General features: G+C 45.8%; 2 protein-coding genes across 2 annotated transcripts in view; both read right to left on the reverse strand.

Annotated features, from left to right (window-relative positions):
• LOC103781635 (fatty acid desaturase 1-like) overlaps positions 1–3,144 on the reverse strand; it is an 11,305-nt gene extending 8,161 nt beyond the window's left edge. The window contains exon 1 of the mRNA XM_008949355.1: positions 2,926–3,144. Within this exon, the coding sequence (XP_008947603.1) occupies positions 2,926–3,144 (219 nt within the window). The remainder of the gene's footprint in view (positions 1–2,925) is intronic.
• A 10,020-nt stretch (positions 3,145–13,164) lies between these two features.
• On the reverse strand, positions 13,165–22,436 carry LOC103781636 (fatty acid desaturase 1-like). Its single transcript, XM_008949356.1, has 13 exons — positions 22,357–22,436; positions 21,043–21,091; positions 20,278–20,388; positions 19,803–20,000; positions 18,880–18,981; positions 18,591–18,719; positions 17,051–17,111; positions 16,851–16,927; positions 15,674–15,771; positions 15,191–15,287; positions 14,517–14,596; positions 14,116–14,241; positions 13,165–13,387 (listed from the first exon to the last, which is right to left on the reverse strand). Exons 1-13 carry the CDS (start codon positions 22,434–22,436, stop codon positions 13,336–13,338), a joined length of 1,260 nt encoding a protein of 419 aa, XP_008947604.1. The 3' UTR covers positions 13,165–13,335.
• Positions 22,437–23,070: the final 634 nt, after the last annotated feature.

Consider the following 23,070-nt stretch of genomic DNA (forward strand, 5'->3'; position numbering starts at 1 on the left):
ACTCTTCTTCAGCTCGTGTCCTCGGTGGATTTTCCAGGAGAAAGGAGAAGAGGCTGACCATGCTGTTTTGTCTTCCATGAAGAGGAGACATAAGGCCATCCTCAGGGTCTGAGTAACTAGAAACTTGCTGATTTGGGCTCTGAAACTCAACGTGGGTCATCATGACACAAAAAATTCTGCACACATTTGGCCAGGATTAAGTCCCTGGAAGAGGACAGATTTCCCTTGTGCAATCTGACAGCAGTGGAGAAACAGGAGCCAGAATCCTTTCCAGCAGAATTTCCTATCCACAGCAGCAGGATCACAGATTCTTATCACAGGGACTCAAGCCTTTCAGTTCTGCAACTTGTTCTTTCTCCTCCCTGCTCTGAGGCCCTGATTATCATCTTATGAGAGATTAACTTTAAGTACTAACATCTGCAACGTGCTTAACCTCCAATGTTTGACATCAGTGCAATGTTCTGCAATGTATATTGTCTATATTTATGAAGTGAATCACATGGAAGCAGAAAATTCTCCCTATATATCTAATTATGAGCTCTAGAGGAAGATAATTCTCACCATATATATACAATTATGAGCTCTAGAGTGGTCAAGAGTATTTGGAAAAAATTCTGGATCCTGACTTTAGGTAAAGTCATGCACCAAATGATCTTTTGAGATCCTTTCCAGTCTTACTTTTCTGCCAAAAAATGTGTATTTCTCAGAATATATGAACATAGCAGCATTTTAAAGGCAAAAAGAATGCTCAAGATCAGCAGAATAAAAATTGACAGAAGGGTGTCATCAGGATGCAACATAAATCCACAGTGTACCCACAGTCTTGATCACTGCATGGAGTTCTGGCCCTTCTGCCTTCAAAGGGGTGTAGTACAACTACACATAGAAAAACCAAGAGATGAGCAGAGTTTTGGAACAGCTTCAAGCTAAAAGACTGTCTTGGAAAAGAGGTAACAAGTTATAGAGTTTTAAAAACCTGTAAGAAGCATTGAGAAAATGATGGAAATTGTATCTGCTGTTTTCCTACCACAAGAGTTGAATTATCATTAAATTAAATTAGTAGGAGGTTTAAAACGTGCAAAAGTAATAATGAGGAAAACCAGATAGTAATATTATTGTAACAACAAACACAAGTAAGATCAAAGGTCTTTCTTTAAACTCCTTCACAGCAGCCAAATCCCCTGTGGTTAACCCCCCTGGGTGTCTATAAAGTGTAATAATCTCAGTTTGAGTCCTTATGCTGGTGGCTGCAGGAGCTGGGAGGACATTGCCTGGGGACAAATCATTCCGTGCCCTCTGTATTCCTTGATTCCTTTTGGAAAAGTCCAGGAATGGAAGCTGCAGGAGATGGCACCAGGCTCCAGGGATCTGTGGGGTGCTGGGCAGGATGAGTCCCTTCTTCAGCTAGCTCCTGGTGCAGCACTGGTGGCAATCTCACCTCACCGAGGGACACTCAACCTTCTCTTTCAATCAGGGCTGTATCTGCCAGCCAACCAGCTACAGACAACCAACTAGGCTTCATTTTCTTCCCTGGAGACATCAGATATTTTGCTGCCTCAGTTTCCAGCAGGTTGAAAGGAAAGAAATATGGAAAAAAACAGATTTGATCCATTTTGGGTCATGAGTGAGGGAGTGCTCTCCCGTTTTGCAGGCTAAAACCTGAGTTATCCAGGCTAAGCAACTTCCTTGAGATCATAAAGTCTTGTTGTGATAGGAGTTAAATCTGGTTCTCCCACATTACGAGTTGATGCTCTCATCTTGGTCAGGTTTCTAGTGTGAGTATTTCTGACTACTCAGAAATTCAGGGTCTGCTGTCAGCAAACAGCCTGTGAGATCTGCTTAGAATGAATTATTCCTGTCAACAAGCAAGGAATTATCTTAGAGAAATCCTCCAAATCAAAATAATTTTGGAGGAATCTCTGGAAAATCTATTTTCAAATAGAGATTCAACAGAATTCTTCCTCCTTTTCTGCAGCCAAATGTCACTCTGCTGCTTTCTCAGTTATTTTTCCTATATTTTATTTATTTCCTCCCTTGCTTTGAAATAGTATTTTTGCTCAAGCCTCCACTTGCCTGTACAAACCAGTGTCACCTCCTTGAGTCCCCCCTTCTCTTGCTTCACTGCTCCCAAAATTCATGTTTGGATATTACCACCTCCTTATCTATCTACCCACATTCCATCTTTGATTTGCATTTGTTTAAAACTGGTCACATCCATGTGACACTGAACGAGCAGCCTTTAAAGTAAAAATACATATTTTTAGGAAGCATATTGCTTCCTACCCTTCTTCCCTTTCTCACAGCTACAACAGAGACACTCTTTGGGCATCTGGAAGACAACTTGTCTACTCACCAGACAAGCTGCATGGACGTTGCTTTGTTTACAGCAGGGTGTCATGAACCAAACCAGAACTTTACAGTTTCCATAGCAGGTAACTCTGACCTTGAAGGTACCCAGAAGGACACAGAATCGTGGGATCCCAGACTGGTAGGGGTTGGAAGGGACCTCTGGGGATCATCTCCCCCAACCCCCTGCTCCAGCAGCTCCCCCCCAGCAGGGTGCCCAGGGTCACAGCCAGGAGGGTTTGGGATCTCTCCAGAGCAGGAGACTCCACAGCCTCTCTGGGCAGCTGCTCCAGGCTCAGCCACCCTCCCACCAAAAAGTTTCTCCTCCTGCTCAGGTGGAACCTCCTGAGCTCCAGTTTGTATCCACTGCTCGTTGTCCTAATTCTGGGTGCCACTGACAAGAACCTGGCCCCATCCTCTCGATTTCCACCCTTTAGATACTGATAAACTTAGAAGCACAGGGGTGCCCACCACGTTCCCTGACCTAGCACAGTGCCACAAGCACTCTCCACTGGAGTCCCACCACGTCACTGTGCCCTGACAATGGAAGCACCACTCCAGCCTCCTCCTGGCTCTTACCGTAGCGTCTTGCCCGGCGTAGTGGCTGAGAACTCGGCTGCCCCCAGGGTGCTGCTTGGCAAACCTGCTGACATCATAGACCTTCCTGTCCACCACCAGCCACCGCTCCTGGCCCCCACCCCGCCCGTCGTGGGCTCTGATCTCTTCCCAGGTGAGGAGCTGGGGGAAGGCTGGAGGGGGTGGCCTCTCCTTTTCGGTGGGGCTGGTCTGTGGAGCCATCCGTGCTGCCAGCACTGAGATCCACCACCCTAAGCCTTGCAGCACTGAACCACCTCAACCTGCCCGTTATACAGCCCCACTCCAAGCCACTCCCCGTGCTTCTGGAGCTGGTTGGTTCCCTTGGCTCAAACACACCCTTCCATAGCTCCCTCCTCTTCCAGGTTCACACCAGACACTGACACACCCTTCAATAAAAGCCCTGTTCTTTCTGAGCTGCCTTTTGAAGGTCTGATTGCTAATGAGAGCTGTAGACTGCTTCACTGAGTGCAACTATGCGTACCTAGAAAAGCTTAGGAGGAGGAACTGTTCTTCAGTTAAATGGGATGGCAAAAGGACAGCAAGGACCATTAAGTGAACATCTTCACAGGGCACTAGGAGCTGGCCAAGGCAAGCTCTTAACTCGCTTCCATACTGCTGAGTCAACATGGGGATCAGCCAGAAGAAAAACCTGAGCTCCTCTGCAGCAGATAGTCAGTGAACTGAAGCACCATCAGCATCCTGTAATCCTTTAATCAGTCACTAACACCAGAAAATCCTGCACACACCACACAGCAGAGCTTCGTGATGTCACACAGGGCCAAAATGTAAAGCTGGAGAGGATCCTGGATGGAGAGCTGCTGTTAAATGTTTGCTAACATCTCTCATTCCACTGCAATTTCTGCCTGCCAGGCATGGAGCCAATGGAACAGCAGAATGCTCCAAGATCTGCAGTCTCTCCACCAGGCACCTTTAATGGCCTCATCACCACCCAAAAACCTGCAGGTTGTCTTTGACCTCTGAAATTTTTCCATGTTGCCTCACACATGCTAAATTCATGTGTCTTTCTTAACAAAAAGCATTGTTAAATAAAATAGCACTTGGTCAGAGTAATGAAAACACATTAAAACATTCTTTATCTCCAGTTCATTTAGCTTGCACGTTGAGTACTTTATATACAGTTGTTTTCAGAGCTTCCCATCTGTCTGTGCTCCAGTCACTCAATCCTCTCCTTGTTCAAGGGCTTCATTCGTAAATCAGTAACAGACAGCAAAAGATTTGGGGGTTGATAGTAATTAATAGCAATAATAACTGTTAACACCAAGTTTGTCTGTAGACGAGGAATTTTAAAAACTATGTGTAGCAGCACTGTTTACATAATTCACTTTACTTAAGTATTAGTCTTGTGGAGTCAAAGTCTAAATATCTCTAAGACAAGACACAAGAGTTCCAGCTGTAATAAACAGCAAAGAGAAAGTAATGCCAGGTTTCCTCCAAAAATCATATCAATTTTGCAGGTGGCCCAGAAAAAACTAAGCCCACATGTATAAAATATTGCCCTACTTAAGATTTAGGATTCTCTTGACCTTAAAGTATTATTTTTAATCCAAATTACTAGCCTTGGGTGCTTCTGAGGAAGGGACAAGCAGTAGGGAGATATGGTACAGTCTGTCCTCAGTGGGCTTCCATCCTATCCCGTGGTAATCCATTACCAAGTTATATCCTGAACCACAAATTTTCCTCCTTATCCCAAACTTTTTATTTCTGTTTATAAATATATTGTGTTTCTAACCCCAAATATTGCCTACAACAGTGCCCCATCCCTGCCTGAGACCTAACGAGTTGCAGGTCTTAACTATCTCCTGGGACAGGGAGTTTTCAGACAATGGACATCTTGTGATTCAGCGAAGGAAGTGGTGGTGGTGGTGAGCACCCAGTGCTGAGGAGGACTGAGAACACTCTGCTGAAGCTTCAGGAAGGACAGAAAGATAAGAAAGCCAAAGCACGTTCTGGATGAGGCACCCCAGCAGGGTGAGGTGAAATGATGTCTGCATCCCCTGTCTCCCAAGCAGACAGCAGGTAGGAAGCCTAGGCAAGAGCTGATCAAAGCCCAGATGACCTGACAAGCCTCTTCCCTGGGAGAAAGGCACCACTTAATTTATATAGAATAACTTCAGAGTGAAGAGTTTGACTTTAAGAGAGTCTGGAGTGGCCTTCACAGGGTATTTGTGCTCTGAGTGATGACAGAACTTCTCAGCTTCCAATGATTCCTCTTACCACACTCTGTTCAAGTCTCAGACGGTGAGCACGTGGCAAATGTGAAGTCTTGGGGTTTGCCTCCCTTGTGTTTCCCAGTGAATTCCCAGTAGCCCAAAACCAGTTGGGTAGAGACAGCAGAAAGCTCACGTAGCAGAGCCATGCCCTCGGCCCTGCGTGGAGTGGGCAGCCTTTCTGGCTGCCAGGAGAGCAAATGATGCAATGGTAATTCTTGAAATCATGTAGCATCTTGTAAATTAATCAGTCAAGCCCAAAACAACCATTTAAAAATTCCTGACATGTGGCAACGGCTGAACCACCCTGGGTAAAAGAGAAATGTGGCTATTGGCATTGATTGGAAGAATGGGAGGAATAATTTCTACTGTGCTGTCATGAGGCATTTTGTAACCCTTTGTCTTGCTCTCAATAAAAGTGAAGTGTCCACACTAATGACAGGTTCGTGTTCTAGTATGGGATGTGTGTAAAGTCTTACATAAATGGTGCTCAGGACGTGAGGTGGTGGCAATAAAATGTGCAATGGTTGTTGCAGAATTCTGCAGTCTGGGGTTTTATATACACACAAAAAGCCCTCCAGTTATTCCCTGGCTGGCTCAAAGTCCAAAAACCCTTCTCGTTGCCCTGTATTCAGACTTGTCCATGCAGCAGCCACCTGAAAAGGAGTAATGAGGATTGAGATTCTGGTCTACAAGGAGATGGACAATACAGAGTGAAGAACTTCTTGGGCATGAACTTTGGATGTCTCTGCCTAGTCAGTAACCACAACTTTCCCTGCTAACACACACTGTATGCACCAGTCTCCACCAAACCACTGCTGCTGGGAACTCTAAGATAATTTCCTCCATATTACAGTGCACGTAGCATTCCATGTCTCAATTTATTTAGCTTCAGATCCCATCCAGAGAACCCCATCATGCCCATCGACACCACATTACATTAAAAAGCCTCCAACAAGCCCTTTCCCAACATAAAGGCAGAAGCTCCCTCTCTGTCTGGATTATCCAGGTCACCAAACACCCTTCAGAGCTGCGTGGAAAAGCCCAGCTAGATACAGGGAAAGCCAGAGCCATGCTCAGCCAGAGAAACTATTGAGAAATCAGTTCAAGTGGACTTGCACCATACTTGGTGTTCTGTAACAACTGCCCACACACCTCCCCAAATCCATGCCATGCCTCTGGGAGCTGGGACACAGAGCCATTCTACTTCCCTGCTTTTGTGACTAACAAACAGGCTCCTTGCACAGGCACTTGACATTGTTTTCCAAATTTCCAGCGAGCCAGTTACATGACTCCTAAACTGATAGTGAGTGCACCAACATTTTCATCCAGGATCAGCCAAGGGTTTGCACTTCACCCACTGCAGATAAACTGGCACAGAGTGGTCCAGAAAAGAATCTCAGACACAGTGGAGGATCTTGTTTCTAAGAAAATCTCTTCAAATTCCAGAGAAATTCCCTAAATTCTGAGTAATTTAGCCATGCAGAATGCCACCTATGGTTCTTTTGGCCACCTCTCCTACACAACCAGAATTTTGGACGGAGGCTGTCACGCGTGCTGTGAGAACACCCACCAAGGGAGGCTCCTCAGCAAGGCTGGGTGAAGAACATCAGCTTTACAAGCTGTTCATTCTCACCCAGGAGGAGAACTTGGGTGCCAGACAGACAGCTATGGCTTGTACGTGTCTCCAGGGTGAGATGTCAACAGCACAGCGTTTGAGAAGCGTGACCTTGGAGGTAAATTGTGATAATTAGAGCTGGACTTGTCTCTGCAGGCAGAGCTGAGGCTCTCTGCCCTGCCCTGGCTGGTCTGGAGCCCTGCTGGAACACAGAGCTTGTGTTCCTGCCTGGATTTCATGGACCCTCACTCATAACTCTCCTCTGTGACTATGACCCATCCCTTTCCAAATGGAGCAAGGAAACCGAAATCATTAAAATTACATCTCTCTAGCTCAAAACTTAATTAGGCATCCATAATTTAGGTCAAGGCTACATCTCCTCAATCTTCTCAAAAGCCAACGACTCGTGCAGGCTGCAAAATGTTTGTTCTGGAGTAAAAGCAATCCAGTAATTACTTGCTTGATAAGAACATTAAAAGTCTGCAGTGGAAGCTGTCTCCTCTGCCTTGAGGGGTTTTGTTTGCTCAGATGCTCACTCTCGATTAACTTGGTTTCATTCCTTAATCTATCTATCAGCAGCGAGCTAACACGTGGGTAATCTTCATATCCTTTGCAAACTTTTCTGTCTTTTGCAGGAAAAATCACCTGTGGAAGAGCACCTCCTGGGTGGTGGCAAACTTTGCTTTCACTCCTAGCTTCGGGTTGCATTTTATGGGTAAACAATAAAAAACTGAGATGGCTGCCACGCTAATTATAACGAGGGGTAGAATTAGGTTCTGTAATAAGCACCATGAACCTCTCATTTAAGACTCCCCACAGAACATGTTGCATTAAGACGCTGCATTAATGTATATATAATTACATATATAATGAATATAATTAATATATCAATTTTTTTTTGTACTTCTAAGTCAGTAAAACCCCCACACAGAAGATGCTGTGATGCCACGATGGAGCTGGAAAACGTGACACAATTTGCTATTGCAGTTCTGAGGTGACTTTCCCATAGACACACCACCTGTAATTACACACCCCAAATTCTTTTTAAACAGGGCTGACATTAATCCCTTCAAGTACCTCCATGTAGTTTTCTGGTTTGTGTGTCTCATTGAGCCCAATAAAACACACCCTTCAGATCCTGCAGCCTCATGGAAGTCAGAACCCCAGGAGCTCTCCTGTGGCTTCAAGACTTCAATTCAGCTGATCTAAAAGTAATGTTAAATTCCACAGCAGCTCAAAAGCTCCACAGCCCCTCTCTCAAGCATCTATTGCTACAAAGAAGGAAGAAGACACAGCACGATTCAAGCTACAATCATTAAATTCCTGTAACAAACCCATTTGGGTTTCCCAATGTCATGGTTGGGGTTGGATTTTTCAGACTAGTCAGCTCTTTTACAGCAGTTTCTGTCTTCAGTGCAGAGCTCCCACTGGCTACAGAGGCACTTCTGAATGCTCTAGAGATCTGAAATCCTGCAGCCACGAAAGAAACACTCTACAAAGGGTGACCATGCTTGACATTTCTTCTGCTAGAGGACTTGTGCAACATCCATCAGGAACAACATGGCACAAGCAAGGACAAGAACACCCATGAGGGTTCCACAGCCTACACACAGAGCACCTTCCTCCTTCTGCCCTTCCTGTGGGTCTTAAGTCACCTTCCAGCTTCTGCAACAGCTGAGGAAGGGATCCTGCAACAACTTGCCTGCTGCACCATTCAACCATCATTTCATTCAGTTCTCTGGCCTCTTACCCCATCCTTCCTCAGACACGTATTGCAACGTAGCTTCTCAGCAGGGCAACGTAAGCATTTTGTCTCAGAGACGTGCATCAACCTTTAACTCCTACATCCCACCCTTTCCACGAGGGGCTCAGTCTTATCTTTCATTTCTATGGCTGAAGAAGCTTTTGCCACTCGCTTTAATTCCTTTTGCAAAGCTTGGGTTTCCTCCACACTTCAGCAATTCCTCCTAGCACTTCCATGAACCTTTTCCCTATTTTTTGCCTCCCTCCTCTGCCTCACAAATCCTCATCAAGCCAAACTCATGAGGTTTTTTCTCCTCTCCTTACTAGAGCTGTAAGTCCCATAAGGTTTATATACCCTGAGACTCCTCCATACTCCTGTCAGAGCTCTTTAGCTGACTGTAATGATTCATTTCCTTCATCTTCTGAACACTTAATACCAGGCTCTGTAGCAGATGTGAATCGCACAGAAACCACGTCCATGCCAATGAACTCTCTTCCAGTGTCATGTAATCATCTCTCTTTCTCCACCCAGGAGCAGTGTTGCATTAATACATCAGTCCTCTACACCTGACCTGTTAAGAAACCTCTTCATGTTCCTTATAAAACACTGTATCTTGGGAAGCCACAAATGATCCTGTTTCCAAGAGGCTCAGCAGCATCCCTTGTCCACCCCTTATGGACCTACAACCATCTTCATTGCCTCTCATTTTCTAGAGATAGAGACATTTCCATAAACAACGCAGTTCACCTCCAGGAATTCAGGATAATGGAAGAAAATACATGCCTGGGTTGGACAAGGAATGCAAATCCAGATCATTCATGACATCAACAAGTCCAAGGGAGTGTTGGGAAGGGGGAAAATGACACCATTTTCCTCTTCATTTGCCCCATCACCCTTGACTGTTTAGACATGATCCTAAATTTTTTACAATTCCAGCTATTTCATTGCTCAGAATGTTCCTCCCTGATTTGAAAAAAAAGCAATTTCTTGTGGGCTGGAGCCACCTCTTTGTCCAGTGATACTCCACAGGATAATCTTCAAAGCCTTATGAACCACAGACTGCAGTTTTTAAGACTCCCTGCAGATGCCTGATGAATTTGTTCTCATTTTGAACATTTCTGGGGACCGTGTCCTCTCCCAACACCCAAACCCCACGGAGAGGCTGAAGACTAAACAGGCTTCACCTTGAGTATAAATTCTCTGTCTTCATCTTTCTATAAGCTTTGCTACATGGGTTTGGTTATTTTTAACAATTATCTTATTCATTAAATCTCTCCTTACACCACATAATTCAAATACTTCATTGCCAACCTGCCACAAATAGGGCAGGAAAAAGAGCATTTAAATACAAGATATGTGAAGGCAACACACAAAACCTCAGAACTACCATCTTAGGGATCACTTGGCTTTGAACAATTACCAACAGAAGATTAATTACCCTCCCCTACCTCATCATCAGACCCACTGGAGAGGTCTCCAGAGAGAAGGAATTTGGATGTTGATTAAAGCTGTACTCTAGATCTTTAACACACCTTTCAGTTTAGGCTGAACTAAACCCAAAAAGCCCCCGAAAGGGCCAAAAAGTTATTCCTAAAAAGTTATTTTAGGATATTCTTACCTATTACAGAGGGTGAGCTGGGGATGTTCTGCTTTGGTCAGTGACCTTGAGGAGCTCCATTCTCACATCAGCCAAAAGCTGCTTTGAGCTGCTCATTCATTTCCTATTTACCCCATTTACAATGAAGGGAAAAGTAGGATAACAGTAAGAGCAGAGCCTTCAAACCCTGAAGCTTCACTTCCCAGCAAGGTGGATGTTCTCCTCCCCTGCTGATGCCTGACTGCCATCCTGTGGCTATTTCACAACCTTCAGGTGCTGTGTTTTAAGGTTTAAACCCTGAAGCCAAAGGATTTCCACTAAATGGTGAATTTAACACCAAAAGGTGTGTCCCAAGGGATGGTCAGAGAACTTGGAAGGGCTTTGGGACTTGCATGTGAGTATTGTTGGAAAATTTCAGTGTGTGATCTGCCACTGTGGACTCTCCAGAGCCCAGAGTCATCCCAAAAGTAAGTTGTCACACAGCTAATTTCTCCTCCTGGGAATTTCTAGAATTTCAAATTAAACATCTGGATAATTAATATTCTGTCTCTGCATTCAAAAAGAAATCCCCAAAACCCAAACCACTTGCTGGGAAACACCAAGTGCTGGACATTGCTGGACACTTATGGCCCACTTGACCTACAAAGAGCTTTTCTTCTACTTACCTTACTTGTCACAATCCATCTGGTAAATTCTTTCAAAGCTCCATGAACTGAGCTGGCCTAGCTGTCCTCCTTCAAAAAACATCTCCATGGCTAGAGCACCAGCATCCAGCCAGGAACCAGAGCAACTCAGTTACCTCTTTTGACTCAGATGTTTGAAAACATGGCCTGATGAAAGGAGAAGAGGATTTCCCTTGCCTGTTGAAACCATCCTACTTGGACGTCCAAATTCAAGGTTCACCAGGCCCCAGAGAGAGCAGGAGTGAGCTTTTATTCTCAAACCTGGCAATGATGGCCAAAACGTGAGGTGGAAGCACCCTTGCTACCACAGCAGTCCACGTGTTTTTACCCAACAGACAAAATTCAGAGTTGTGAAGCCTGAGCTGGGGAGATGCGATGACTCTAGAGGACTTTGAAAGACTTCCTTGTCTTCACTGTTTCCTCTTGCCTAGCTCAGGCAGCTCCTCAGCTTTCTCTGTAGATATGAAGAGCCCAGCCTGGAGGACTGGAGCTCCTGATGGATGCTCCTCATCTCTCCAGCTTTCTCTGTAGGTATGAAGAGCCTAGCCTGGAGGACTGGAGCTCCTGATGGAGCTGAGATGTTGAATAACTCCCCTGACTAGCATAACAAGACTTCTGTCCCTTTGTGGGACAACACACCAAGCTCAGAGGACAGTTCTAGAAGCACCACTGAAGTTCCATCTAAGTCTAAGTCCTCACACAGCAGCTCTTGATGTCATAAAACAGGAACCTTGCTACACAGAAAATAATGCAGCTTCCAGAATTTAGTGAGTTCATTCTTCCCTTCCTCCTCATTCTGGAGGAAGAAGTGCTGTGCCTAATTGTTTCTACTGCTGTGGACAGGAACTCCTTCCACATTGTAGAGAGTGTTTTAGAGAGTGCAGACACATTTGACTCTGATGACAACAATAATTGGCAAGATAAGGAATTTTATTATTAAACTTTCCTCCAGAAACAGTTCTAATAATAAGAGAGAAAGAAACAGAGCATGAAAATTAAGGTAAAAGAGTAACTAAGGCCCATTTCCTTGATGGTCCATATGAAGAGGTATCAATGATTTCACGACTATTTTATTATTCCCATGGTAAATTTATTCTCTGCTTAACAACACTCTTGGCTTGGGAAGACACATTTCTTCTGTTCCTTCACAAGCCATCATCCTCCTTTTGGATGTTCATTAGAAAAAGCACCATATCCTCCCCAAAAATCAACCCATCATCCCTCTGGAGACTAAGCGACCTGTCGCTGAGGCAACAGGGTGCTGGAGCAACCTCAGCAGTGCTGAGCCAGCTGCTGTACCTGGTTTGGCACCTGTAACTTGGTGGAGTAAATGAAGACACCAGGAAATGCAGTTAAGGCTCATTAACATTCCAATAAATCCCACTGTAGGTGCTCTCTCAGGGTGTGTTTTGGAGGCACATCACCCAACAGGGGAAGACCAGCACAGGCTGACGTGCCTACAGGCCTGCAGCCTTCTGATTTACACCCCCCCAACCCCTAACACTTTTACACCTTGATTAGATTTGTCTGCAGCTCAGACAGGAACATCTCCTGCTCCACAGGCCAGGAGGCATGAGTTCTTTCTGCTTAACAAATCACTCAGAAAAAGAGTGAAGCTCCAGGTGACCACAGACCGACCGTCCTCCTGCTTCCTCAGCCGCCCTTGTGGGCTCCTCAGGCTGGAGGTGCCACGTTTCTGCCTCTTCTCTCAGCCCTCAGGAGTGTGGCACTGTGGGAACCACTTGTTGAGACTCCATGGGAGGTCACCAGTGAGCCAATAACCCAGAGGCCTTCACCACAGAGGAGATGTGGGGGGCAGCATTCCCACCATGGCACGCCAAGCCCTCACAGCCTGTGGGACAACCTCTGCTTCCCTGTTTCTCTGCCTCAATTAGGGCTCTAATTAGATCTTTTTCCTCATGTTTATTCCTACAGAACTGCTGCCTACACCTTCTCCACCTCACCCAAGTTGGTTTGGGCTCACGTGCTCCCCACTGCCTCTTGGTTTGGGCACTTCTATTGCCACTGTTAATGACAGATAGGTATTTAATAATACTGCACCTACACAATTCCTTATTGCTTCCACATTTTCATAACTCCTGTGTTCTTTGAGTTCACACTGTCCCAACTTTGTTGCTAGGTTCATGAGAGCCACCTCACAAAAGTCTATGTTAGAAAAGAGATAGCATTCCCTCCTATATACTCAGCAAATGAGGTAACAGCAAAGAGAAAGGAATCTGTTCCCAGTCCCCAAACTGCCTTGAGCTGGGTGGAACACAACCCCCTCCATTCAGCTTTTCCCAGTAACACAGCACCAGAGAAGAGGCATGAAAGAAGCACAAGGAGAATTAAGAACACACCTTTTAAAAAAATCATATTAATCACATTTTCAAGGGAATGAAGCAGTGCCACCTCCCCACCTCTGGCTTAGCCAGTTCTCTCTCCTCTGTGCAGTCTCTTCATGGTGACCACCACAGAAGACAACAAGGGTGGGGAATTCCTCTGCAAGGATCCTCTGATGCTTATTTATGTAGATAGGCATCGAGCCAGAGCTCCCCTGAATCTTTCAAAGAGCTGCCAAAAGAAAACCACATTTCCTTAGAAACAAGGTCATGAAGTACAGCATCCAGGGAACAGAGCCTTGGGGGAAGAATTCCTGTCTGTAGGTTAAGCAGAGGGATGGCAGAATCACAGAATGGTTTGGAAGGGACCTTTAAAGATCATCTAGTGCAACCTTCCTGCAATGAGCAGGGACATCCTCAACTAGAGGAGGTTGCTCAGAGATCTTCAGAGGCAAGGCAATGCAGACTAGAGCTCTTTAGAAAGAGGAAGACCAACCAAAGCACTGGGGCTACAATAGACAAAGACTGGAAAGCTAAAGTAAACATCATCATGAAAACAAAAGGAGAAAGCATGGCAGAAGACAACCAAATGGCTTTTCAATGGCATCAGAAATATCTGGGGGGCAGGAGGGCAGGAAAGGAAGAAAAAAAGAATGAGACAGTTCAAACTCATCTTTGAGAACACCTCTAAGTATACTCAGAAACAGAGGTGCCAGACCTACTGACTCCAGAGCTGAAGAAAAGGAGGTCTCCATTAGGTCATCCCCATTCACACCTTCTGTCTGCTGCTACAGCACCACAGCTGAACAGTTTTCCAGTCCCTTTATCATCTCTACAAGCTACAGCTCCTCACAGAACTTCTGTGATCCATGCTGCCTGCCCCTCCCCCTATCCCTGGCTTCTTCACCCTGTGATATTGGAAAGCCCTTCATTTTGGGAAGACAGCAGGCTGGTACTCACTGCACAATGTCTGCAAAGGCCGTGAGCAAGGGCTTGCACTGGTACTCAATGCCATGCTTGGCACACAGGGACTTCACCAGAGGAGCCACCTTCCAGTAGTTGTGTCGAGGCATTGTAGGAAAAAGGCTGTGGGAGAAGAACGTGGTGATTCAGTGGCATCTGTCATCACCCCACAGAATTCCTGCCCCCTTTCTGGGCCTAAAACTGGAAGGTCCTAATTTTCTGACCCACCCCTTGGAGCTCCCATTCGATCCCCATATAAAGAGCACAAAACTGACCCACGTTATCTTTTGGCCTTGTATTAGCTGCTAAAGAGACAGGGACCTTGCAGGCTCTTCAAAGCCAGTGCAACCAGCATTCCTTGGAGTTCCCCCACAACCCCAACCCTTGTTTCAACTCACTGGTGCTCAATTTGGAAGTTCAGATGTCCACTAAACCAGTCATTGAAGAAGGACTGATGTACATTACAGGTTGCCTGGAGCTGAGAGAAGAAAAAAAACCAGTAACATTTAAGGGTTGTTTTAGGAATGCTCCTTCTCTGACGTGTGCCAAACATGACAGCAAGCAGGTACAAGTCTCTTATCACCATGTGCCTGCTGGCTGAGTACAGCAGCTCCAAGAGCTATCTTGAGTCAAGAGGAGATGGCCATGCTGTGCCACACAGTTCTCAGGGACACAATTCAGGAGAACAGACTCGACTTCCCCACTGAGATAAACCATAACCACCATGGCTTTCACCCCTCTCACTTTAAAAACCTGTGTAAGGGCTTCAGAACTAAAATAAAACAGAGCACAGGAGAGATCTGCAGGCTCCATGCATGGAAAGCTCTCTCATTTGAAAAGCATTGCAGCATCTCTCATTGTTTCCCCTCAGGCTGGTGTGCTCAGCAGTTGAAGCCTCCATCCCACTTCTGCCCCTTCTTTCTCTGCTCTAATCACTCACTTCACACAGTGAGGACAAGTTTCCCTCTCCCAGTTCCCATCACTTCTGTGATCTGCTCTGCTGAGCATTCCATGCCCAGGGCTATAACTCCCCACCTTAGAAATGCCAGGTCTCTAGAAAGAAAGGACTTACCTGGGTAGAGAACCAGTCCACATTCTTATCATAATCGATGTGCATTGGGATGTGGTTCATTTGTGTGACCCAGACAAACCAGTTACTCTCTATAAACCTGTGCACAAAAACACACAATGCCATCACTGATCTCATGCCTGTGCTGTAACAAGCCAGGACAAAGCACTTGGGCACACACAGGCTAGTTGGTGCTTGGCAAAATGAGCACCAGGAACCCCAAACATCTGATCAGCAGATGAGACCTGCACACACCTTCTACCTCCTAAAGACACATGCCTGACAGACAACTTTTGTCTTGCTGAAAGGCATAAGGAGACAGAATAGGGAGCTGATGAGAAAGATAAAGGCTTAAGGAGACAGAAGAATAGGGAGCTGATGAGAAAGATAACCAGGAGGCTGAAGAAAAGCTGACACAAAGGATCTATAGCAACTGGGGAAAGAAAATGGAGTTTGAATAAAGGCTGAAAATAAATGGAATGATACCTGACTAAGAGGATCAGCCCCAGCATACCCTTCACTCCCAGTAAGGGCAAGTAGGTGAGAAAGAATCTGATGTAGAAGGTCAGCATCCAGGCCAGGTCCTGTAGTACAGGGAACAGATAAAAGGTCATGAAGAGGAAGGACTACTGGCTTCTGAATTTGCCATCCACTCTATGGGGCACTCCCTTTAAAACCTCCCATTGTATCTTCTACTGATAGATTTTTCCACCCCAGCCCCATCAGGAACGACCCTGATCTTATGAGACCAGCACAGGGGAAAAAACTAGAGAGGATGTGCTCTAAAACATCTAAAGAGAAAGAAAGCAGTGAGAAAACCCAAAACTCTGTCAATTAAAAGAATAAAGAGCTCTGGTTTACCTCCATCTCATCCTTTCCTGTTCCTCTTCACCTTTCCTGCAATCTCTTACTTCTCTCACATTCATTTTCTCCTGACTGTCCCACCTCTCAGGTAAGAATAAAACAGCAAGATGTTCTGTCTCTAACTGCCACATCTCAGAGACATGGTTTTTTTATGCATTGCTTCAAAAGTCTCCAAAACCCATGCTCTTCCTCCAAGTCCTACATTTCCCCTTAACAAGCCACCTTCCTCACAGCAATAAAAAGCCCACTACACATCCTCTATTCCACTTCACTCTGAACTGTGAGGATTCAGCTTTAGGCCATCTGAACACTACTTGATTTTTAAATACATTGCAAAATGAAGGTGCACTGAATCCCTCCCTGAACTCCTTGGTTTCTGCTACTTCTCCACTTTTTCTGTGCCTGTCAAGTTTTTATTGTACTGGTTTGGGAAAACAAACAAAAAGAATGGCCAGGATGACCACTTCAACCTTAAACTACTCATTCTATCTGAGGAACAAGTTCTGCATGAACATCAGCTCTGCAGAAGAAGGAATGCTTCCAGACACACACCTCCCACACTGAGCCAGAACATCAGAGAAGATCTTTTGTTGCCCAGCTGTGAATGGATCTTTTACAGAGGAGAAGAGCTGTATGGAAGGTACTTTCTCTCCCCTAGCAAATTTTAGTTCCCAGGTCATACCCCCACACCCCTTGCCACAGAGATCTAGAGCTCAGAGTCCCTCCCAGTAATTTCTTGCACTGAAACCCATCTGTAAAAGGAGGAGAAGTCCCCACTGGCCACATGGAGCTGACTTACCACCCACTGCTTCCTCTGGACCACAAAGTAGAATATGTACCACTGGAAGTAAAGAGGCACCAGAGCTGGGGGGCCGACTAGAGTGGAGAAAGAGTGGCAGAGAGATTAACTGTGCCCTTTTATCCCACTGAGATGGGCTGGAAAAGGAAGGAGCTGAGTGAATGCTGTCCATAGAACTGCAAAAGGGTAGGGTTACTCACTGATGAAGAAGTACTTGTGCTGGTGGTTATAAGGCATGAATTTCTTCTTTTGTACACCAAGCTGTTGAAGTAAGCAAATTACTCAGGCCGTGAAGACAGCTAGAGACCTCTGTGCATACACTCCCACCTAGGCCTTCCAAAATGCACACTGAGATACCTCCTAACCTTTCAGAGAGCTGTCCCACCAAACCCTGCCAGCAGCCATCACGCCCTTGGCTTCATCACCCCCTGGAGCTTCAGCCTAGGGCTGTTAGGGCAAGTTCTCAGCCCTGCCTTGGAGGCAGCTCTGTCCTACAGACAGCAACGTGCACTGGAAGCTCCTTCCCTACAGATGGCACCGTTGCCCAACAACATTTCAACCAAAAACCACAAGAGATGGTTTTCATGAAGGAAGAGTTTGCTGCCAGAAAGAAAAAAGAACCACCTATGAAGCTATTAATAAAGCTGACAGTGTGTAGAACTCCCACCTACTTGTAATTAACCTCTACAGCAGAGAAATGAGCAGCTAGACATTAAACTGTGTGCACAGGAACAGGGGTGAACAGTTTATCCTCCCTCTGAGACTGATCATTTCTCAGTGTTCATTGTATAAACATAACAGAGCACGTCACTGACTTCCTTGAGGAACTCCAGTACAACCCTGTACATGTCCAAACCAAGTCCAAACAGCAGCCTGCCCTAAATTTCAATGCAAATCAGAGCATTTCAGCCAAGTGACACCACAGATTTATGGTAACTATGTTTTTAAAAGACCAGCAAATGCTAAAGCCATCCAATTAACTTCTGAATTGTACCAGAAATGAAGCTGGACTCCAGACAGGACCTGGTCTGACATCCTCTGTCAGACTGAGATCACTGGAAGAGCTTTGATCTAATTGTAAAAGTTCCAGCTAGCCCTTGCTTGTCATCTGCTGCTTCATACCCCAAAACACTACAATTAATCAAAGCTGATCTAGGTGAAGAGAACAACTTCCAATCTTATCTTCATGTGCCTGCAAGTGTCTCATCAGAGAAATATGAACTTGTAATCGTGCCAAATATTTTGTTCTTATTTTAAAACAGAGCAAAAATAGCTTCTATTGAAATGTTAAGAACACAAAAATCTCACAAGTATTGACGTAGGACTGTTAGGGACTAGGGGAAGGCACAGTGACACTGTATGAAATACAGGTTAACTCAACTTTCTGGATGTACTTCTCATTTTACAGAAACAGTTTTGGTGGTTTTTTTTGTTTGTTTCAATCTTCAGAATAAACTTGGGAAACTTCAACCCACAGCATGATTTTATCAGGGCAAAAAAAGCCTTAAAAAAAATGGTTGCAATATGAAGGACATGGAAGCTAGTGATGTGTCAGGAGCTTTTTTTTTACATCTTGTTTTTTAAAGGCCATTAATGCCAAGCTGCACTTTGTCCAAATTCCTGAAACAGTGAGACAACCCATTGACCAAACCACCTGGTCACTAGTCTCCAAGTTCTCTGCAGCCTCCCAAATTTGAAGCCTAACACTGCAACCTCCCAGCCCTTCCCACCAGGTCTCACCTCTACAGAGAGTGTTTTTCCCAAAGCAAAAAATAAGGGGTGCATGTTGACATCAGGGTCCTTTCTGAAGCAGTTGGGTTTAGCATGGTGCTGGAAGTGGAGGTGGTTCCACCAGCTGGCTGGGGCTCCCTGCAGGAAGGGATGAGAAAAGAGTGCTGTAAACAAGTTGTGTCTTCTGTCCTTAGTCCTCCCTCCCCAGCAGCTTCCTTGCATTTGGTTTCTTCCTCTGCTGAGCTTGGTTTTGACAGCAGAGGAGCCCTGGCAAGGCCTCTCAGCACTCAATGCTCACCTTCAGATGGCCGATCACGAATTTGTGCACCCAGTGGTTCCATCTGGATGTGCTGAAGACTGAAAGGTGTCCAAAATCATGTTGGAGCCAGCCAGCCTGGGCCTGGAATTAAAAAAAAAAAACACCAACAAACATCAGCCAAACAAACAGTGTTGCTGAGGAAAAAGAAGAGTCAGGAGGCTTTGCATCAGAAAAGGGCCTTTTCTTCTCCCACTCCCACGCTCCTCACAACACACCCCTGGAGAGCAAGAGTATTTCCACTACTAAGACCCAGCCCAAACACTTCTCTTTTACTATACACCACTGCAGACCTGGCCTGATGACTTTTAGTCCTAGATAGCTGTTTTCATAAGGGAGGAAAAAAAAAATGAAGAAAAAAAACACACAGCAAGTCCTGGAGCTCAGAAACAGCGTTTATTTTTCTTACAAAACTGCACAGAAATCAGCAACAAAGTCTCCTTTAAGGAGCTGCTTGCTGCTGCCTCCTCCAAGTACTTGTAATTCCAAGGGGATCAGCTGGCCACAGAGGAGAAAGAGCTGGGGCTTTGAGAGCTGTGCTGCCCTCTCCTCTAACTCACTGCAAGTTCCCATGGGAACACAGTGGCTTGGACCCTGCACAGTGCCTTGAAGTTCTGGCACAAGGGACCTCAGAAGTGCAGCAGGGCTTTCATTGTGTGAAGAAGGCTGGGAATAAGGAGGGCTTTGATGGACTAGGGGAAGGAAAAAGCAGGGCAAAGCCTGCTCTACCCAAGCAGCCTGGTATTGGCACTGTAACTCTGCCCCTTCAGTAGAACCCGGGGAGAAAAAGAATTTTGAGAAGTCCACAAAGATAAAATTTCTCCTATGCTTGTGGCCACAAGCACCTAAGACTCAAAGGGTTGGCTTTTGGTGGGTTTGGAGCTTCTTTTTGCCAAGCTGCTTACCTGCACAGTGCCCAGCAGCACTGCAGAGAGGAGGAAAGGCACTGTGGATGCTCCAAAATACCAGATGGTGAGCCAAGCTGCAACATCCAGCATCAAGATGTGACAGAGGTACAGGATGAAGAAGGTGGGGTTGGGCTTGAGGAGCCCCATCTTCTCCACAGCTGCACGGAGCTCACGGAAATCTTCCACCAGCTTTTTCTGTGAGGAGATCCAAGAGTGTGAAAATGCCTCAGGAACCCACAAAGGAGCTAGGTTTCCCCTCTCAAGGAGCTATTTTGGCAGTGGGGAAAAGCTGAGGGCCACCTGGAGGTAAACCTTCACTAAGACTACTAATAATGACATGAAATGAAGCAGAAGCTTCAGACCAGCAGAGTGATTTTAGGAAACCTTGTCATTTTACACACAGGGAATTTGGGCTGCCATTAACTTAAACAGCACAATTTCAACCCAAATACCAAGTTATGAAGATACTCACGTTCTTGCTGGGCTCAAAGCTGGGTTGATCTGGTGCCAGTTCCCCAATCAAGAGTGGGCTCATGTACTTTCTCACTAGTGCCTTGTCAAGATGAAATGCTACAAAAGGATCCTAAAATACAGGTATAGGAACAGGAAAAGAAAAACCAACCATTCAGGTGGTGGCAAAAGAAACATATTTCTTGATACCCTGGACTCAGCAAAACACAACCCTACTAGTGGAGCTGCCTGAACCAGATTTTGCTGCCACAAATCTCAGTGCTTCCTTCAGGCCATAAATGATGTTGAAGCTAAATCCTCTGTAGCATCTTCTACCTGCAGGTCACCAAGACACAGGGGCTCACCCCCACCTCACTTCTGAATCTGAAGATTTCCTGTTGAACCTCAAGATACATCACCTCAACAACTACACATCTGTAGATCTGAGGGACATGGTGTAGTGGGGACCTGGCAGTGCTGGGTTAGCAGCTGGACTACATCTTAAAAGTCTCTTCCAACCCAAACGAGTCTATGATTCTGTCTCTATTTTGTCTTCTTTCCACCCTATTTTCCCTCAGGCCCCATACCCTGAAAGCAAAGTCTGACTGAGAGTAGGACAAGATGTTAGCACAAAACCTGAACCAGGAAAAATATGGTGTAGTGGGAACCTGGCAGTGCTGGGTTAGCAGCTGGACTACATCTTAAAAGTCTCTTCCAACCCAAACGAGTCTATGATTCTGTCTCTATTTTGTCTTCTTTCCACCCTATTTTCCCTCAGGCCCCATACCCTGAAAGCAAAGTCTGACTGAGAGTAGGACAAGATGTTAGCACAAAACCTGAACCAGGAAAAATAATGGGACAAGCAGGACACAGGCAGCTCCTGGTGACCCACAACCTCTCAAAAGCCTCACACTGTTCCAGAAATCTTTCCTTGCCAATCCCCAATGCCCACCTTTCCTAGAAAAGTTTTCTTTTCTTCTTCCTTGCCAATCCCCAGTGCCCACTCTGATAAACCTTTCCTAGAAAAGTTTTCTTTTCTTGCTACCTGCCTCCTGTTCCCCATCTGGCTCCCCTCCATGTTCCTGAAGAGTCCCATCAAAGGGCCTTTTTGCTGCCTTAGCATTCCAAAGATCCCTGTTAGGGAAACTGTTCTTTTTCTCATTTAAATGTAACCTCCATCTCCATGGCAACCAGGTGAGAAAATCACCATAGAATCTATCAGTGTATTTAGAGCACAAATCCCCTGAGCACACACGACAGCCTGACACCCACTTCTTCCTGAAGATCTCCCATTTACCTCCTTTTGCTTATTTTCCTCCTACTGTCCAAATTAGCATCTATTTTACAACCTCCCTCGGCCTAACGATGCTTTTTCTTTCCTGAAACAATATTTCTTTTGACAATATTTCTTTCCTGAGACAACATTTGATTATGCACATCAGCATGGAAGCTTCCTGCACCGGGTACAGTTCACTTAATCAGCATGCACTTAATTACCAAGTCATCACAGCATGCTTTGAAAATAAATTGTCCTTTTAAAAAAGATCTCTAGTCGAGAAAAGGGTTAAAAAAACCGGCTGATGTTGCCAGCGCTGGGTCAGCCCTGTTGCACTTCGGCTGCAGCATCCTCTCTGCTCCAGCTTTTGTCAATAAAGGAGGGGAACGTAGATTTGCATTTTGTCATTGGAAGAGGGAAGAAAAAAAAACCAACGGGGAGGAGTATAGAGGCAGACGAGAGGAGGATGGTACCACACTTTTAGACCAATCCCCTCCAGGGAGGCTGTAAAAGCTGGCAGTGCAATCCTAGGGGCAGAGCAACGGCCGGCTGATTGCACCTCCAAGAGATCAGAATCCTCCACAGGCACTCAGCAAACTGAAAGTTGTCTTTCTTTACTTCCCTTTTTTTCCTTTTCCTGGTTTTGAGCAGCCTGGTGCTTTCATTTTCAGGACAAAAGTATTGGAGAAGTTGGAATTTACTTGGCTCGGGTTCCTGAGCCGTCAGCAGTTCACCCAGCAGTGACACAGAGGGTAACACCTCAATAACGCTCCCGGCTGCAATGTGACCCTGTGTGCTGGCCACCGGCACCGACCCTTTTCTGACCGGGCTTCCAAAACGCCCGTGCAGATGCCGACCTCACGAAACACGTGAATTCTTGCGTTATCTTCAGCTTCACATCCCATGCGTGCAATGATGTGGAGGAAAGCCCTAGGGATCCCAAGCTCCATCCCTTCTAGTCAGGGACAAAACTGGATTGAAACACCGCCCATCAAAACCACTCCTTGATGTTCCACATCCCACACCTGCCCTTGGGTCTAAATGCTTCGATTTGGAGAAAGGCGTTTTCTTTTTGGCCAAAAAGCAGACAAAGGAAGGAAACCCACTGACAAAATCCCCCCCTCTCTGCTGCCAATTCAAACATATACTCCGCTGTGCGACGGCCGCTGGCGTTCAGAGGTGGGTGATTTCTCCTCAAAGGCTGAAATACAACTGGCAGTCGGATCTCACACCAGCCCCTTGGAAACCCGGCGCTGGGGTCTTAAAGTTAAGAGGTGCTGAACGTATTCATACACCCCAAAAACCCGAGTTATCTGCGCCCAGCGCAGCGCCACAACGATTCCCCCGGGGGGTTCTGCTCAGACCCGGCCTGTTGCTAGACCCGACCAAAAATAACAACATTCTTATTTACTGCGTGTGGGCAAAACCCAGTGTTTTTCCCCCCAGATTTACGGCTGGCTGCCGGCATCTTATTCATCTGTTGCTCTTCCAGAAATGTTACCCTGGATAAGCAGCCACCAGAGACCCTCCTCTGGGGGG

Source organism: Merops nubicus, unplaced genomic scaffold (genome assembly GCF_000691845.1).
Source record: "Merops nubicus isolate BGI_N331 unplaced genomic scaffold, ASM69184v1 scaffold631, whole genome shotgun sequence".
Lineage (NCBI taxonomy): Eukaryota > Metazoa > Chordata > Aves > Coraciiformes > Meropidae > Merops > Merops nubicus.